Source organism: Grammomys surdaster, unplaced genomic scaffold (genome assembly GCF_004785775.1).
Source record: "Grammomys surdaster isolate TR1022 unplaced genomic scaffold, NIH_TR_1.0 60, whole genome shotgun sequence".
NCBI lineage: Eukaryota > Metazoa > Chordata > Mammalia > Rodentia > Muridae > Grammomys > Grammomys surdaster.
Genome location: NW_021604562.1, coordinates 606413 through 618920, shown reverse-complemented (window position 1 = coordinate 618920; position 12508 = coordinate 606413). Strand labels below are relative to the sequence as shown.

The following is a 12508-nucleotide window of genomic DNA, read 5'->3' as shown; positions in this document are numbered from 1 at the left end:
TCAGGATTCAGTTTCTCAACAGGACAGGAGCAGACCGACTCTGTGTCTGCTCCAGCCCAGAGGACCAGGCAGGGGCAGAAGGGCCCAAGTAATTCTTTCTTCCTTTCACACTGCAACTAAAAAATTCCAATGTCTTTATTACTGAGAAGATAAATTCATACTTTGGTAAGCTTCTGGCTTCAATCTACCTTTGTGGGGTCATCTCCTTCATTTCTTTGCCTCATGCTTACATACTTTCACCCCATCTTCAATATTGCTTCAATATATCCTCACATCTATCAATGTGGGAAAACCCTACTTATATCTCAAGGTTTAAATCAACTAAACCTTCCTTGAGTAAAGGCTGTTTAGACCTCTCAAGTCAGGACTGGTCTCTATATCTTCTGTACTCCCACTGATGTTTATACAAATAAAATCTTTTGGAATACTGTGAGAAGTTTTGTTTAAGTGTGCTTTACACTTAGATGGTAACTGTATCATATCTTGGTATCTTAGCTTATGCATACTTATTTTTTATTCCTTCTTGCTTAGCTCAGGATTTGGCCCACAGTAGATTCTCAATAAATGTTAGCTATTGTCTTTGTCATTAGTGTCATGATCATGATCACCACTATTATCCAATGCTCACACTCCAGTTCTGCTAAAGTTCGTAGTATACTAAGCATGAAGCTGACTCAGTATATCTTGTCATGGAGATGGTTAAGACCCACCTAGAACTCTGACTAGACAGTATCAAGTTAAGAAAGAGGCTATCCCATACAAACAAAAACTAGATAAATTCACCATCAATGCAGAACATATATAATACAAGTTTCTACCTTAAGATCTGTTGGATTTTGCATTTCCTTCTGTTGAGGTGGTAAAGTTGTTGATGTCTTAACAAAAACCTTGTTGTTATTTTGAAGATAATGACTTGATCCTAAGGTAAACCAAAAGAAAATTATATAATTTTGGAAGTTAATTATCATTGAAGTAGAATAAACTGCATATAATCAAAATGTGCAGTTTCTTCAGTTTTGATATATTAAATTCATGAAACAATCACCAGAACCAACAAGTGTTTCCATTACAACAGAAATTTTCCTTATGCATCTACCAAATATTCCCACAAATTAATATTAAACCATAAAATTTCAATTACGTCTGGATTCCAGAGATTCTTGAGATGTTCTCTGGTCAGCGAAACTTGTTTTCTTTATGTACTGTGGAGGAGCTTTAAAAAAAAAAGGAAACATTTAGTTTTAATAATGGTCGTACAACTCCCCCTGAACACCCACGCTCCAGTGGCATCCCCTTCCCCACATTCTGCCTTTTTGTGTTTATAACCCCCGTGTGAATAAGTAAAAATTATGATTTGATTTAAAAAAATGAAAATATTAAAAAAAATAAAAAAATAATGGTCGTACAAAAAGATAAAATGGCAAATAATAAAAAATGGCAAGTGATTGCTACTCAGGCTTTTTAGAGTAAGACCAGTGGAACAAGAGTAGAGGTTAGTCCACAGCTTCAGAAATATATGTGTATAAAGTATTTATGCTGCCAGTGGCATGCTTGTTACTGTATATCTCCAAAGCTCAAAGCTAAAGGAAGCATGAGACCCAGAAAGCACATTGGCAGGGCTCTTGGTCCTCCTTAGGTTCTTAGGGCCAGAAGCGTCAATGACCTCAAGTACTAAGGAACAAAGTAGCAACTTGGTGGGTGGCAGCATCATAGATGGTAGCCCCAGAGGCATAGACTGAACAAGTGCCTCTGGATTTTTTTAGGAATAGAAAAGTACAGAGATATGTTAAAAGACAGGAGCTTGGGAGTTCACTCTTCTGAGTTGAACTCAGAAAGTTGTGAGCTGCAAAGAGTGGTCTAGTCCACAGCGGGTGAATGGAGAGAGCAACACCAACTGAAGATTCGAGTATCTAATCCAGGGGCAACAGGGACTGGATGCTATTCAAAAGCATTGCCCAAATTAAATCATGCAATTAAATTAGAGGATTTCTTTTTCGTATTATAAGCAGAAGAGATTTTTTTCTAAATCCAGTATTCCCATCCATTTTTAATTTGTAATAATAAAAATTCAATTACTTATTGCTTCCATAAGTTGTTGAAATGATTTCTCCTCAGCAAAACTTGTTTTCTTTATACTTGGTGGTGCTGCTTAAACAAAACAAAACAAAACAAAACAAAACCCAAAAGGACAGTTAATTTGCACAGTGAAAAGGACAAAACGATAAATATTAAAGAATGACAGATGGCTAGTGTTGGACTTTTCAAAAAAAAAAACAGGGAAAAGGAGTGGGCAAAACTATTGCTGTTGGAATATATGTGGTTCATAAAATATTTCTATTGCCAGTGACATGTCATTCTAGGTCTCAACAGCACAAAGGTAAAGAGAGGATGGGTTTAATAAAGCATATAGGCAGTGGTCTTGGTTATTGCTCAGTTCATATTGCCACAGGCTTCAGAAGCATCAGTAGACCGCCTTGTCAGCAATGTGTGAGGAGAGTTTTCTAGGGGAGCCAAAAAGAGATGGACATAAAACCTCCCTGGGAAACAGAACCAAAGGGCAAGGGGGTGGCAGCAACAGAGGCACCAGCAGACACACAGGCTTTAGCAAAAGCCACTGTTCTGAACTGGGCTTGGAGAGATATCAACTGGGAAAACAGGCATGCCCTGCACATGAGAATATGGGACGAAGAGCACAAATGAAGTAATCAGACTTCCAATCCAGAGGATGACCGAGAGGGCATCATCATTGGTAAGCATTGGCCCAACTCCATCATGTGATGAACAAAGCTAGAGGCCTTTCTTTGCATTATTAGCTGAAAAACTCATTACCTAATCCAGTATTGCCCACTAATTACTTATTTTGTAATAAAGTTTCACTTACATTTTGGTTTGATAGGTTCATAAAACAATCTCTGGTCTGAAATACTTGTTCTCTTTGTATGTGGTGAAGTCACTAAAAGAAAAGACAGTTGAGTTAACAGTCAAATTGCCAACAGGAGAAAACAGGAGCTATTAAAAGGGCCACTGACCACTGCTGAGTTGGGCTTTTCTAAAATGACTAGAGGAGCAAGACTGAGGAACATTATATTGTTGGAGAAATAAACATCTGCCTCCAGTGATGACTATGCCACTGCAGCTAATAGAGGGGCAGGACTAAGAAAGCACACAGATGCTGGGCAGTGGTGGCACACACCTTTAATCCCAACACTCAGGAGGCAGAAGCAGGCAGATCTCTGTGAGTTCAAGGCTAGCCTGGTATACAAACGGAGTTGTAAGACAGCCAGGGCTACATAGAAAAATCCTGTCTCCAAACAAAAAGGGAAAGACAAAAAGGATGCACAGGAAAGATGGCTGGTGCCTTGATCCTTCTTGACTTGTGGGGCCCCAGGCTTCAGAGACACTAGTAGAACCTTTGTTCAGCAATATGGTAAGATAGTTTTCCAGATGGAACAAAGAAACCGTCCCTGAAAGGTCTAGGTGCTGAGTCAGGGGTGGCAGCAGGGGCAGACACTGAAGATCTGACCTTAGATCTTGTTGGAGACACAAATGAACAAAGACAAGTCCACAGTAGTGGGGGCTGTGCTTTGAACTGGGCTTGGAGAGTTGTCATCTGCAAAAAGACTGAGCTACACTCTCTAACAGTATGAAGAGAGAAGCACCAATTGACTAATTAGGGAAGCTAATACAATGAACCACAAAAGTGATGCCACTTTTCATGAGCACTATTATGAGATATGTCATTCCATAGACAAAGCATTACCAACCGTGAATTAATGAAATTATAAAAAATATTTCAATTACATATTGGTTCTAGATTGTCTTCCATCGGTGTCTGGTCGACGAAACTTGTTCTCCTAGTATTTTGATAAAGATCTTAAAGGAAAAAAAAAGACATCAATTTCAAAAGTGGAAATGGTAAAACGTCCAATGTTACAAAGCCAAGTTTTAGTACTACTCCATTGGGTTTTGCCAAAAGGTCTAGGGGAACATGAGTGGTAAAAAACGCGGGGCAAAATATTTCTGCCGTGAAGAATGTTGAGACCTGTTAATGTAGGTCTCAAAAGCATAAAGCCAAGGAAGAGCAGGACTGACAAAGGACACTGGGTGAGGGTCTAAGACCATATTAGATTTCCAGGGTCCCAAGCCCTCCGTCAGCACCATGGCAGCTGAATTCACTAGGTAGAAAAAAATAAGTTAGAGCTCAACTCTATGCCAGGCAGAGCATCTGAACATGGGGTAATAAGAGTGGAGGCTAAAGGACTGCCTTCGTTCTCTTTGGTGGTGAAAATATACAGAGAACATCTTCAGTTGATGGACTCCAGGGAAGGTGGGGAATCATTGTTCTAACTGAATTGGAGAGTTGTGTTCAGGAACTGTAGTTTACCCCACTCCGAGAAAGGGTGACAGAGAGGGTAGCAGAGTTAATATCCATGTCCCCAAATATACCATTTGATAGATGGTAGAAGATTATCGGTCTTGTATGCAGTAGAGATAAATACCAAATCCATAAATTGCCCAGTCTCATACATTACTAATTTCTAAGGAGGAAATTGCAATTACATTTTGCTTCTAGAAGGTCTTCCATGAATTTGTCATTAGCAAAACTCGTTCTTTTGGTGGTTGGTGGACCATCTTTAAAAGAAAAAAAAAGATCTATTGTTAACAATAGAATTGACAAATTGATACAATGACATTATATTAATGACAATTGATGACTTTAAAGCTGAGGTTTTCCCAAAGTCTAGAAAAACAGGAGTTGGGGAACACTGTCCTGCTACAGAAAGTCTATATGATGAATATTATTTGTGCAGCTTTGAAAACTACTGATACAGTAGATCCCAAACCCTCAAAATCAAGGGAAGACAGAATCAAAGTACACTAGCAGGAGGCTTGGTCCTCTAAGGTTCCTAGGGCCATGGGTTTTTAGAAACAGCAGTCTCCATTCACCAATTAGAAAGGAGAGTTCTCAAGGTACAATAAAGCATTTAGAGGCAAAACCCACATAGGAGGCAGAACTGGTGATCAAGGAGTGGCAGCTGCAGAGATGTGTTAGGGAGCAGGGAATGCTGGAGAGTTGGGGCTTTGAAATGGGCTTGGCACTAGGAAAGGAGGGCTTCCCTGATTTGAGAGGGTGGAAAGAAGTCACTGAGTGAGGAATTAAGAGTCTAACCCAGGCCATGGAGATGATAATACTGTTCATGAGTACTATCAAAACTACATCATCTGACAGAGGACAGTAGAGGATTGTTTTCCCTCTTCATTTAACACAAGAGATTTCCAAACTTTATATTCCCACCAATCCCTAACTTTCTAGCATAACATTTCAATTACATTTTTGTTCATTATGTTCGTGAAACAATGTCTCCTCAGCGAAACTTGTTTTCTTCCCATGATGATAATCTTTAAAAGAAAGAACAGACATTTATTTTTAATTGTGCAAGTGACGGAGTAAAATTGCAGTATTACAATTATGACTACTACTCAGTCAAAATTTCCTGACAAGACAAAGGAAGCAAGAGTGAGGGGCACTCCCATTGTACAAACACATGCTGTAATCAACTCATTTCTACTGCATGTGATGTGACAAGTTGGCAAGGTCACAAGTTTCACAAATATCAGCAACATGAAATCACGGGTAACTTTCTAGGCAGGTGTGCCCAACCTTCTGATATCATGTCATATTGTTGTCATCAGCAATACTGATACTCAAGAAATGTGGAATGGTGTTACAAACAATAATCCCAAAAATATCTTTACTGTTTAAGTAAGTTTATAATTTTGTATTGGGCAGCATTTGTAGCTATCCTTGGCCACAGGCTGCATGTATCTGAATAGAAGAATGGAGTTTGAGGTAAAACCTCCTTGGGAGGCACAGGATGAAGCTCTGCCTCACAATCCTATCAGCAATAGAGAAGTACAGTTCAATAGCAAGGACGATTGGGAACGTCAGGTTATAAATGGGGCTTGGAGAGTTGTCACCCACAAGATGAGACCTATTTTCACTCTGTAGCACAGTGGGGTTAGCTTCAAATTGGTAATTAGGGAGTCTAACTCAGAAAGACACGAGATGGTGAGAGTATTACTCCAAATATCCTATTTTGCATGAGTGTAGAGGGTTTTCTGCATTATAATCAGAAGAGAGCACTATATCACCAAATCTAGAATCCCCACAAATTACTAATTTCTCATGATAAAATTTCAATTACGTTTAGGTTCCAAAACTTCTTGAAATGTGTGATCCTCAGCCAAACTCGATCTCCTTGTATCTGCTGAAGAAACTTAAAGGGGAGAGGGTGTTGATTAACAGTGGAGAAGAATAAAAGATAACATGACAAATGTTAAAATGATGGCAAATGTTAAATGGGACTTCTCAAAAGAGCCAGGGGAACATTCTATAATACAGAAATGTAAATGAGAAATGAAATATGTCTGCCGTGTATGTTACGTGTTGTATCAGAGACTCAGAACAAGGGAAGGTGGGCAGTGAGAAAGCACATTGGTAGAGGTCCTGGTCCTTAGGTTCACAGGGACACAGGCTTCCGAGGCATGAAGAAAGCCTCTGTTGAGTAATCTGGAAGGACAGCTTTCTAGGTGAAACAAAGGGGTCAGAGGCAGAGGGCTGCCATGGACAGAGGCACATGCTGAAGAGCTGCTTCAGCTTCTCATTATACTAAACGGTAGAGAGATGATGAGTCCAGTAGAGGGAGTCATGAGAAAGTTGTGATTCTGAATTGGGTTTGGAGAGTTGTCAGTTGTAAAAGTGGTCTACCCTGCTCTAGCACTATGGAGAGAACATCACTGAGTAGTTAAGGCATTTCTTCAGGGGGCAGTAGAGAAGGTGGCATTAACCCCAAGGTAACATTTAATGGAAAGGGATGGAGGACTTATGTATTATGAAATTTTAATTACATCTTGTCTCCAGAAGTTCGTAAAGTGAAGATCTGTCCTCTTCAAAACTGATCCTTGTCATTTGTGAAGAGGCTTGAAAAAAAAAGATAGTTGTTTTTAACAATGGAGATGACAAAATTAGAAAAATCACAAATATTAAAAGGATCACTGGCTACTACCCAGCTGTGCATTTATTTCTAAAGGGACCAGGGGAACAAGAGTGGGCAACATTCTACTCATATAGAAATGTATGTAGTGGATAACATATTTCTACTGCAAGTGACAAGACATATTCCTAGAGGTCTCAAGAGCCCAAAGCCAAAGAGAAGGCAGGACTGAGAAGGCATATTAGTAGGACTCTTGATTTTTGCTAGCCTCATGAGTTTCTAGACTTTAGGAGTACTAAGTTAAGTAGTGGCAGAACCTCCATTCAACAGTCTGCATTGTTGGTTGTTGAGAGAGCAGTAGACTTGGAGGTACAATCCTTGAGGCAGAGCTGCAGAGCAAGAGGTGGCACAGTAGAGACACAGGTGAAGATCTGTCTTCAGATCTTCTAAGCAAGGTAAATTACAGGGGAAAAGTTAAGTAACTGTGTCGGTGAGGTTCTAAATTGGGTTTGAAGCATTGCCAGTTGCAAAGAATAGGCCTCCCTGAACATGGAAATGCTGAGAAAGCCATAGGAATTGAGTAGTAGTTCCAGAGCTTAATCTAGAGGGCAATAGAGATGGTAGCACCGCTGGCAAACACTATTGCCAGGCATCATTTGATAGACGGTGACAGTGGGTTCATCTGTATGTTAAGAAGGGGTGATCCCTACCAAGTATAAATTATTACTAAATTCCAAATATAACATAATAGTTACTTCTTGATTCCCTCGATTCTTGCATCAGTCTCTCGGAGATGCTTGTTGGTATACTTGATATAGATGCTATTAAAAAAAAGAAGACATTTATTTTTAACAGTGGTAAAGACAAAATAGTCAATGAAAAATATTAAAATAACTACTACTCAATTGTGCCTTCCCAAAGAACCAGGGGAACTATAGTGAAGAATGCTGTGCCACTATATAAATGTGGTGAGTGAAAAATATGTCTGCTGCCAATGGTGTATGTTACGTGTTGTATCAGAGACTCAGAACAAGGGAAGGTGGGCAGTGAGAAAGCACATTGGTAGAGGTCCTGATCCTTAGGTTCACGGTGACACAGGCTTCAGAGGCATGAGGAGAGCCTCTGTTGAGTAATCTGGAAGGACAGCTTTCTAGGTGAAACAAAGGGGTCAGAGGCAGAGGGCTGCCATGGACAGAGGCACATGCTGAAGAGCTGCTTCAGCTTCTCATTATACTAAACGGTAGAGAGATGATGAGTCCAAGACATATTCCAAGAGAGGGAGTTATGAGAAAGTAAGGGTGCTGAATTAGGTTTGGAGATTTCACAGTTGCAATAAAAGTGGTGTATCCTGCTCTGGGAATGTGGAGAGGACATGCCTGAGTAATTAGGGAGTCTGGCCTAGAGGAGTGAAGACAGTATAACAGTTGTTCATGAGTGGTACCCACAAGACACAGTTTGATGGAAAAGGATAGAGCTGTTTTCCTGCATTATAAGCAGAAGTGATCATTACCAAAGCAAGAATTCCTAAACATTACTAATTTCCAATCATAACATTTCAGTTACGTTTTCGTTCCAGATGTTCTTGAGACGTTTTCGGCTCTGCGAGACTTGGTTGTTTTTGAGTTGTCGAAGAAGCTTTAAAAAAAAAAGACAAACATTTATTCTCATCAATGGAGATGACAAAATGATAAAATGTCAAATATTAAAATGACAACAACTGCTCAGTGGTGCTTTCCCAAATGGCCCAAAGATAACAACAATGTAGAAAACTCTGGTACTGTAGAAATTTATGTAGCCAATAAAATATATCTGTTCCTAGTGGCATGATATATTATTACTGTAGGTCTCAAAGGCTCAGGACCAAAGGGAGGAGGAGATTGAGAAAGCATATGGCCTTGTTCTTTGGACCACAGGTTTCAGAGCAATCAACAGAACCTCTGGTCAGCAAGCTGGATGGATAGTTCACTAAGCAAAAAGAGGAGGATGCAGAGATGCTGAGCAAGGGGTGGGGGAAGCAGAGGCATGGGCTAAGGTCTGCTCTGGATCTCACTGGTAAGGCAAAGTATAGAGACACATTCATTAGCAGGGCCTGTTGGAATGTCTGTGTTGTGACCCACCCTTGAGAACTGTCAGCTACATAAAGTGAATATAGAGGGAGCAATACAACAGAGTAATTGGGAAGTTGAATCCAATGATTAATAATAGATTATGTGATATGATTTGTATAAGTACTGTATGTAATATGCCATGTGATGGCTAAAGAGAAGATTGATTTGCCTTATAAGCAACAGATATCATGACCAATCGAGTATGCCTTCAATTTTCTATTTTCTAGTCATCACCTTTAAAATAAAATTTTGGCTCCAGGCCTCCTTGATATGCCTCCAGCTAAGTGACAATGACATGAGCTGTCTTAGGGTTTGTAGCAGAAGCTTTGAGACTTAGAAGAGCTGCCTATTCTGGTCTTGTCCTGTGTTGCCCAGGCAGGACTTGAATTAATGATCTTCCTGCCCCATCCCCCAGAGAAATCATTGCAGGTACACTATTTTGTCTTGAGAGAATTTGAGGTGACTATCACTTATGATGTATAAGTGAAATCTTTCTGCTAGAAGCAGCCATCATCAGTTCTGAAGAGAGGAAGCAATGTCACTAATGTAGTCTAGCATCTGAGGCAGAAGGCCACACTTGGTCACTGAATTGTATTAGGAACTTTTTAATGACTCCTTTGTAAAAATGCCATTTCAAGTTCAATTTCTATTGCCCATACACTCACTGGAGCATGGTCAAACTCTCAGTGGCCACTCCCTTAGATATAACCAAGTGGGAAGTGAGTGTGATCGGGGGACATTGTACAAAATTAGCAAATAATTCATGAAAATATTGTATTGGGGGGAATGGTCTTCCCTATCTCATCAAATCTTTTCTTGTTTGCTCTGCCTCTTCCATTTCCCCATGTTACCCTGTTTGCCTTCTCCCTTCTTTCTCTTCCCTATTTCATACCTTCTTTCAACATAGCTTCTTTTCTCCTGATTGTCTTTTGATTTCCTCCAGTCACACCTCATACCTTCTCTTTATTTCACTTCATTTCTCCTTCTCTTCCTCCATTTTTAATTCTTTTTTTCATTATACCTTTCAACTGATTCCTCATTTTTAACTGGTCCTACCCTTACTCTCCACCTCAGATTGGGATTATTAAGGGAGTTAAGCAGCTACTGGGTTCTCAGCCTCTGCAACACATGGTCACTGTTGGTTTGCCCAGTCTATAATGTTTGAGCCAATGTAATGAATAAATCTAGTACATATGCATATATGTGTGTGTGTGTGTATGTATGTATGTATGTATGTATGTATGTATGTATATGTATCCATCCATCTCTTCTATTGGTTCTGTTTCTTTAGTTACTTGTTTACTTGTTAGTCAGGCTATTCAACATGCATGCTTTCCTACTACTTCCAAAACGTCAAAATAAACAGATGGTGAAACAACAACTAAACAAAAATCAGATTCCAGTAAAAAGAGAATGGAAAGATTAAAGGGAAAACAAGGGGAAGAAAGAAAGGAAATGAGAGGAATAAGGGGGCAGAAGACAAAAACAAAGACTTGCAGGAAAGGAGAGACATAAGGAATCATGAGAAAAGTGAAAGGCAGTGGTAAAAGAAGAAATGAAGATAGAAAGAAAATGTTAAAAATGAAGAGTCTTGAGGAAAGGGTAAACATCATAAAAGTGTGAGACAGAGAGAGGGCTGTTGGAAGGGCAGGTGTAGTGGGAAAGTAATAGCAGAGACTGTGGAGAAAATACGGACTACAATGAATTCAGCCAGATATCACAGAGGTAAATAAATATATGGTGGCTAGATGGGAAAGTGGGAACAAAGCACCAGAACTGATGAAAGCTCATTGGAAGGGAAGTGATAAATCCCAGCTTTAATCCCAGAGGATGGCAGAGGTGCAGAGTGGCCCACTCTGCCTAGTGATTTTTAGGACAGCCAAGCCTACATAGTCAGATCATGCCACAAAAAAGATGGTAAATGACAGTTGAAATATGACAGTTGAGCAATAAATAACAGTTGGTGGTAAGGGGGAGAAATAGCTACATTCTGAGCCCATACAGTTTCTTTGTTTAGTAGTAACTCCTTCAAAAATCTTTCCCCATAGACACAATGTTTTTCTCTTACTTCTTGCTTACTCTTGCTTAGTGTTATATTTCTTTGTAAAATTTGATTTCTCACATGTGGTATGACAATGAGGGATCCTCTTGCTTTAGATTCCCATGTTCTGGTCTCATGAGCATCATGTTGGGCAATGAGTCTGTTTTTCTGACAATGTCTGTTGCCCTCACCATCTCTACCATCTTCTCAGTTATCTAGCTGGTCCACTCATCTTTATCCTCTTAAGACTCCTCTTGCTTCCTCTACTTTACCCTTCCTTTGTTTTTAACTCTTGGTGGTTCTTAGCTGTTTGTTTCGAAACTCTATTCTCCCTTCCTCAAGTCCTTCTGTTTCTAGTCCCGTAATCTCTTATTCCTTCCTGCTATCTTTTCTTCTAACTTGTTATACCCTTTCCCTCTATTTTGTCTTCCTCCCCAGTGTAACTCTCTCTAGTCTCCCCTTCTGTCTCTTCATTTGAGATAGGGCCTCATGTAGCCAAGGCTAGCCTCAAACTCATTGCATAGCTAAGAAAGACCTGAAATTCCTGATTTTCCTTTCTCCATCCTCTGAGTTCTGGCATTACAGATAGAATTATCATGCCTAGATGTGATGTTGAGGACTGAACCCAAGACTTTGTGCAAGCTAGGCAAGTAATCTACTGAGTTACATCTATATCCCTAGCTTCTCTCTCTTCCTCTACCTTCTTTCTCTCTTATTCTCTCCACACTTACTTTTGTACTTGTGTGTTCCCATATCTATCATTAGTTAACTTACTCTCTTAGCTTCAGGGTGTCTCTTCAGTTATTAATCGTATGCCTTTTCCCCAACCTCAACTCCTACTTCAAATCTCTATTCTACACTGCACAACTGTCCTTGATTCTTATTGGCTTTCTGTCTTAAATGGCCTGACTCAGTTCCTTACTCATTTTAAGGTCCTCCTTCATTTCTTCAATCTCTGCCAAGGCTCCTCCTTTATTTTATTGCCTTTTCCTCACATTTCAGATTGTCCCCTTTTTAGGACGTTTGTCATTCTTACTCTTGTCCCCAGTTCATCCATCTATAGTTCTCTAAAACTTCAAGGACATCTTAAAGATGTGTCCCTATATTATCCTGTTCGCTACAATTTCACTTTTCTTACTAATCATGTCTTTCCAACCTTCTTTGTCTTATACACAAATTCTTTTAAAAACATTACTTTTTCCACAAATTTACAACTTTAAACTTCAATCTCATCCTTTTCTACATTTTGTGCTAATCTCTAACTTCCTTTTATCCTTTCTCACTGTGCTTGCATCTCTTTCTCTTCCATCTCTTCCTTCCTTCTCTTCCCTTTTTTTTTTTTTTTTTTTTTTTTTTTTTTTTTT

At 39.5% G+C, this 12508-nt stretch overlaps 1 protein-coding gene across 1 annotated transcript in view; it reads right to left on the bottom strand.

Annotated features, from left to right (window-relative positions):
- LOC114633859 (fibrous sheath-interacting protein 2-like) overlaps positions 1 to 12508 on the bottom strand; it is a 37875-nt gene that overhangs the window by 8176 nt on the left and 17191 nt on the right. Inside the window, exons 9-19 of the mRNA XM_028782795.1 lie at positions 8559 to 8630; positions 7751 to 7816; positions 6910 to 6981; positions 6207 to 6278; positions 5332 to 5400; positions 4561 to 4632; positions 3802 to 3873; positions 2882 to 2953; positions 2077 to 2148; positions 1142 to 1213; positions 819 to 919 (exon numbers count right to left, since the gene is read on the bottom strand). Coding sequence (XP_028638628.1) covers positions 819 to 919; positions 1142 to 1213; positions 2077 to 2148; positions 2882 to 2953; positions 3802 to 3873; positions 4561 to 4632; positions 5332 to 5400; positions 6207 to 6278; positions 6910 to 6981; positions 7751 to 7816; positions 8559 to 8630 — 812 coding nt within the window. The remainder of the gene's footprint in view (positions 1 to 818; positions 920 to 1141; positions 1214 to 2076; positions 2149 to 2881; positions 2954 to 3801; positions 3874 to 4560; positions 4633 to 5331; positions 5401 to 6206; positions 6279 to 6909; positions 6982 to 7750; positions 7817 to 8558; positions 8631 to 12508) is intronic.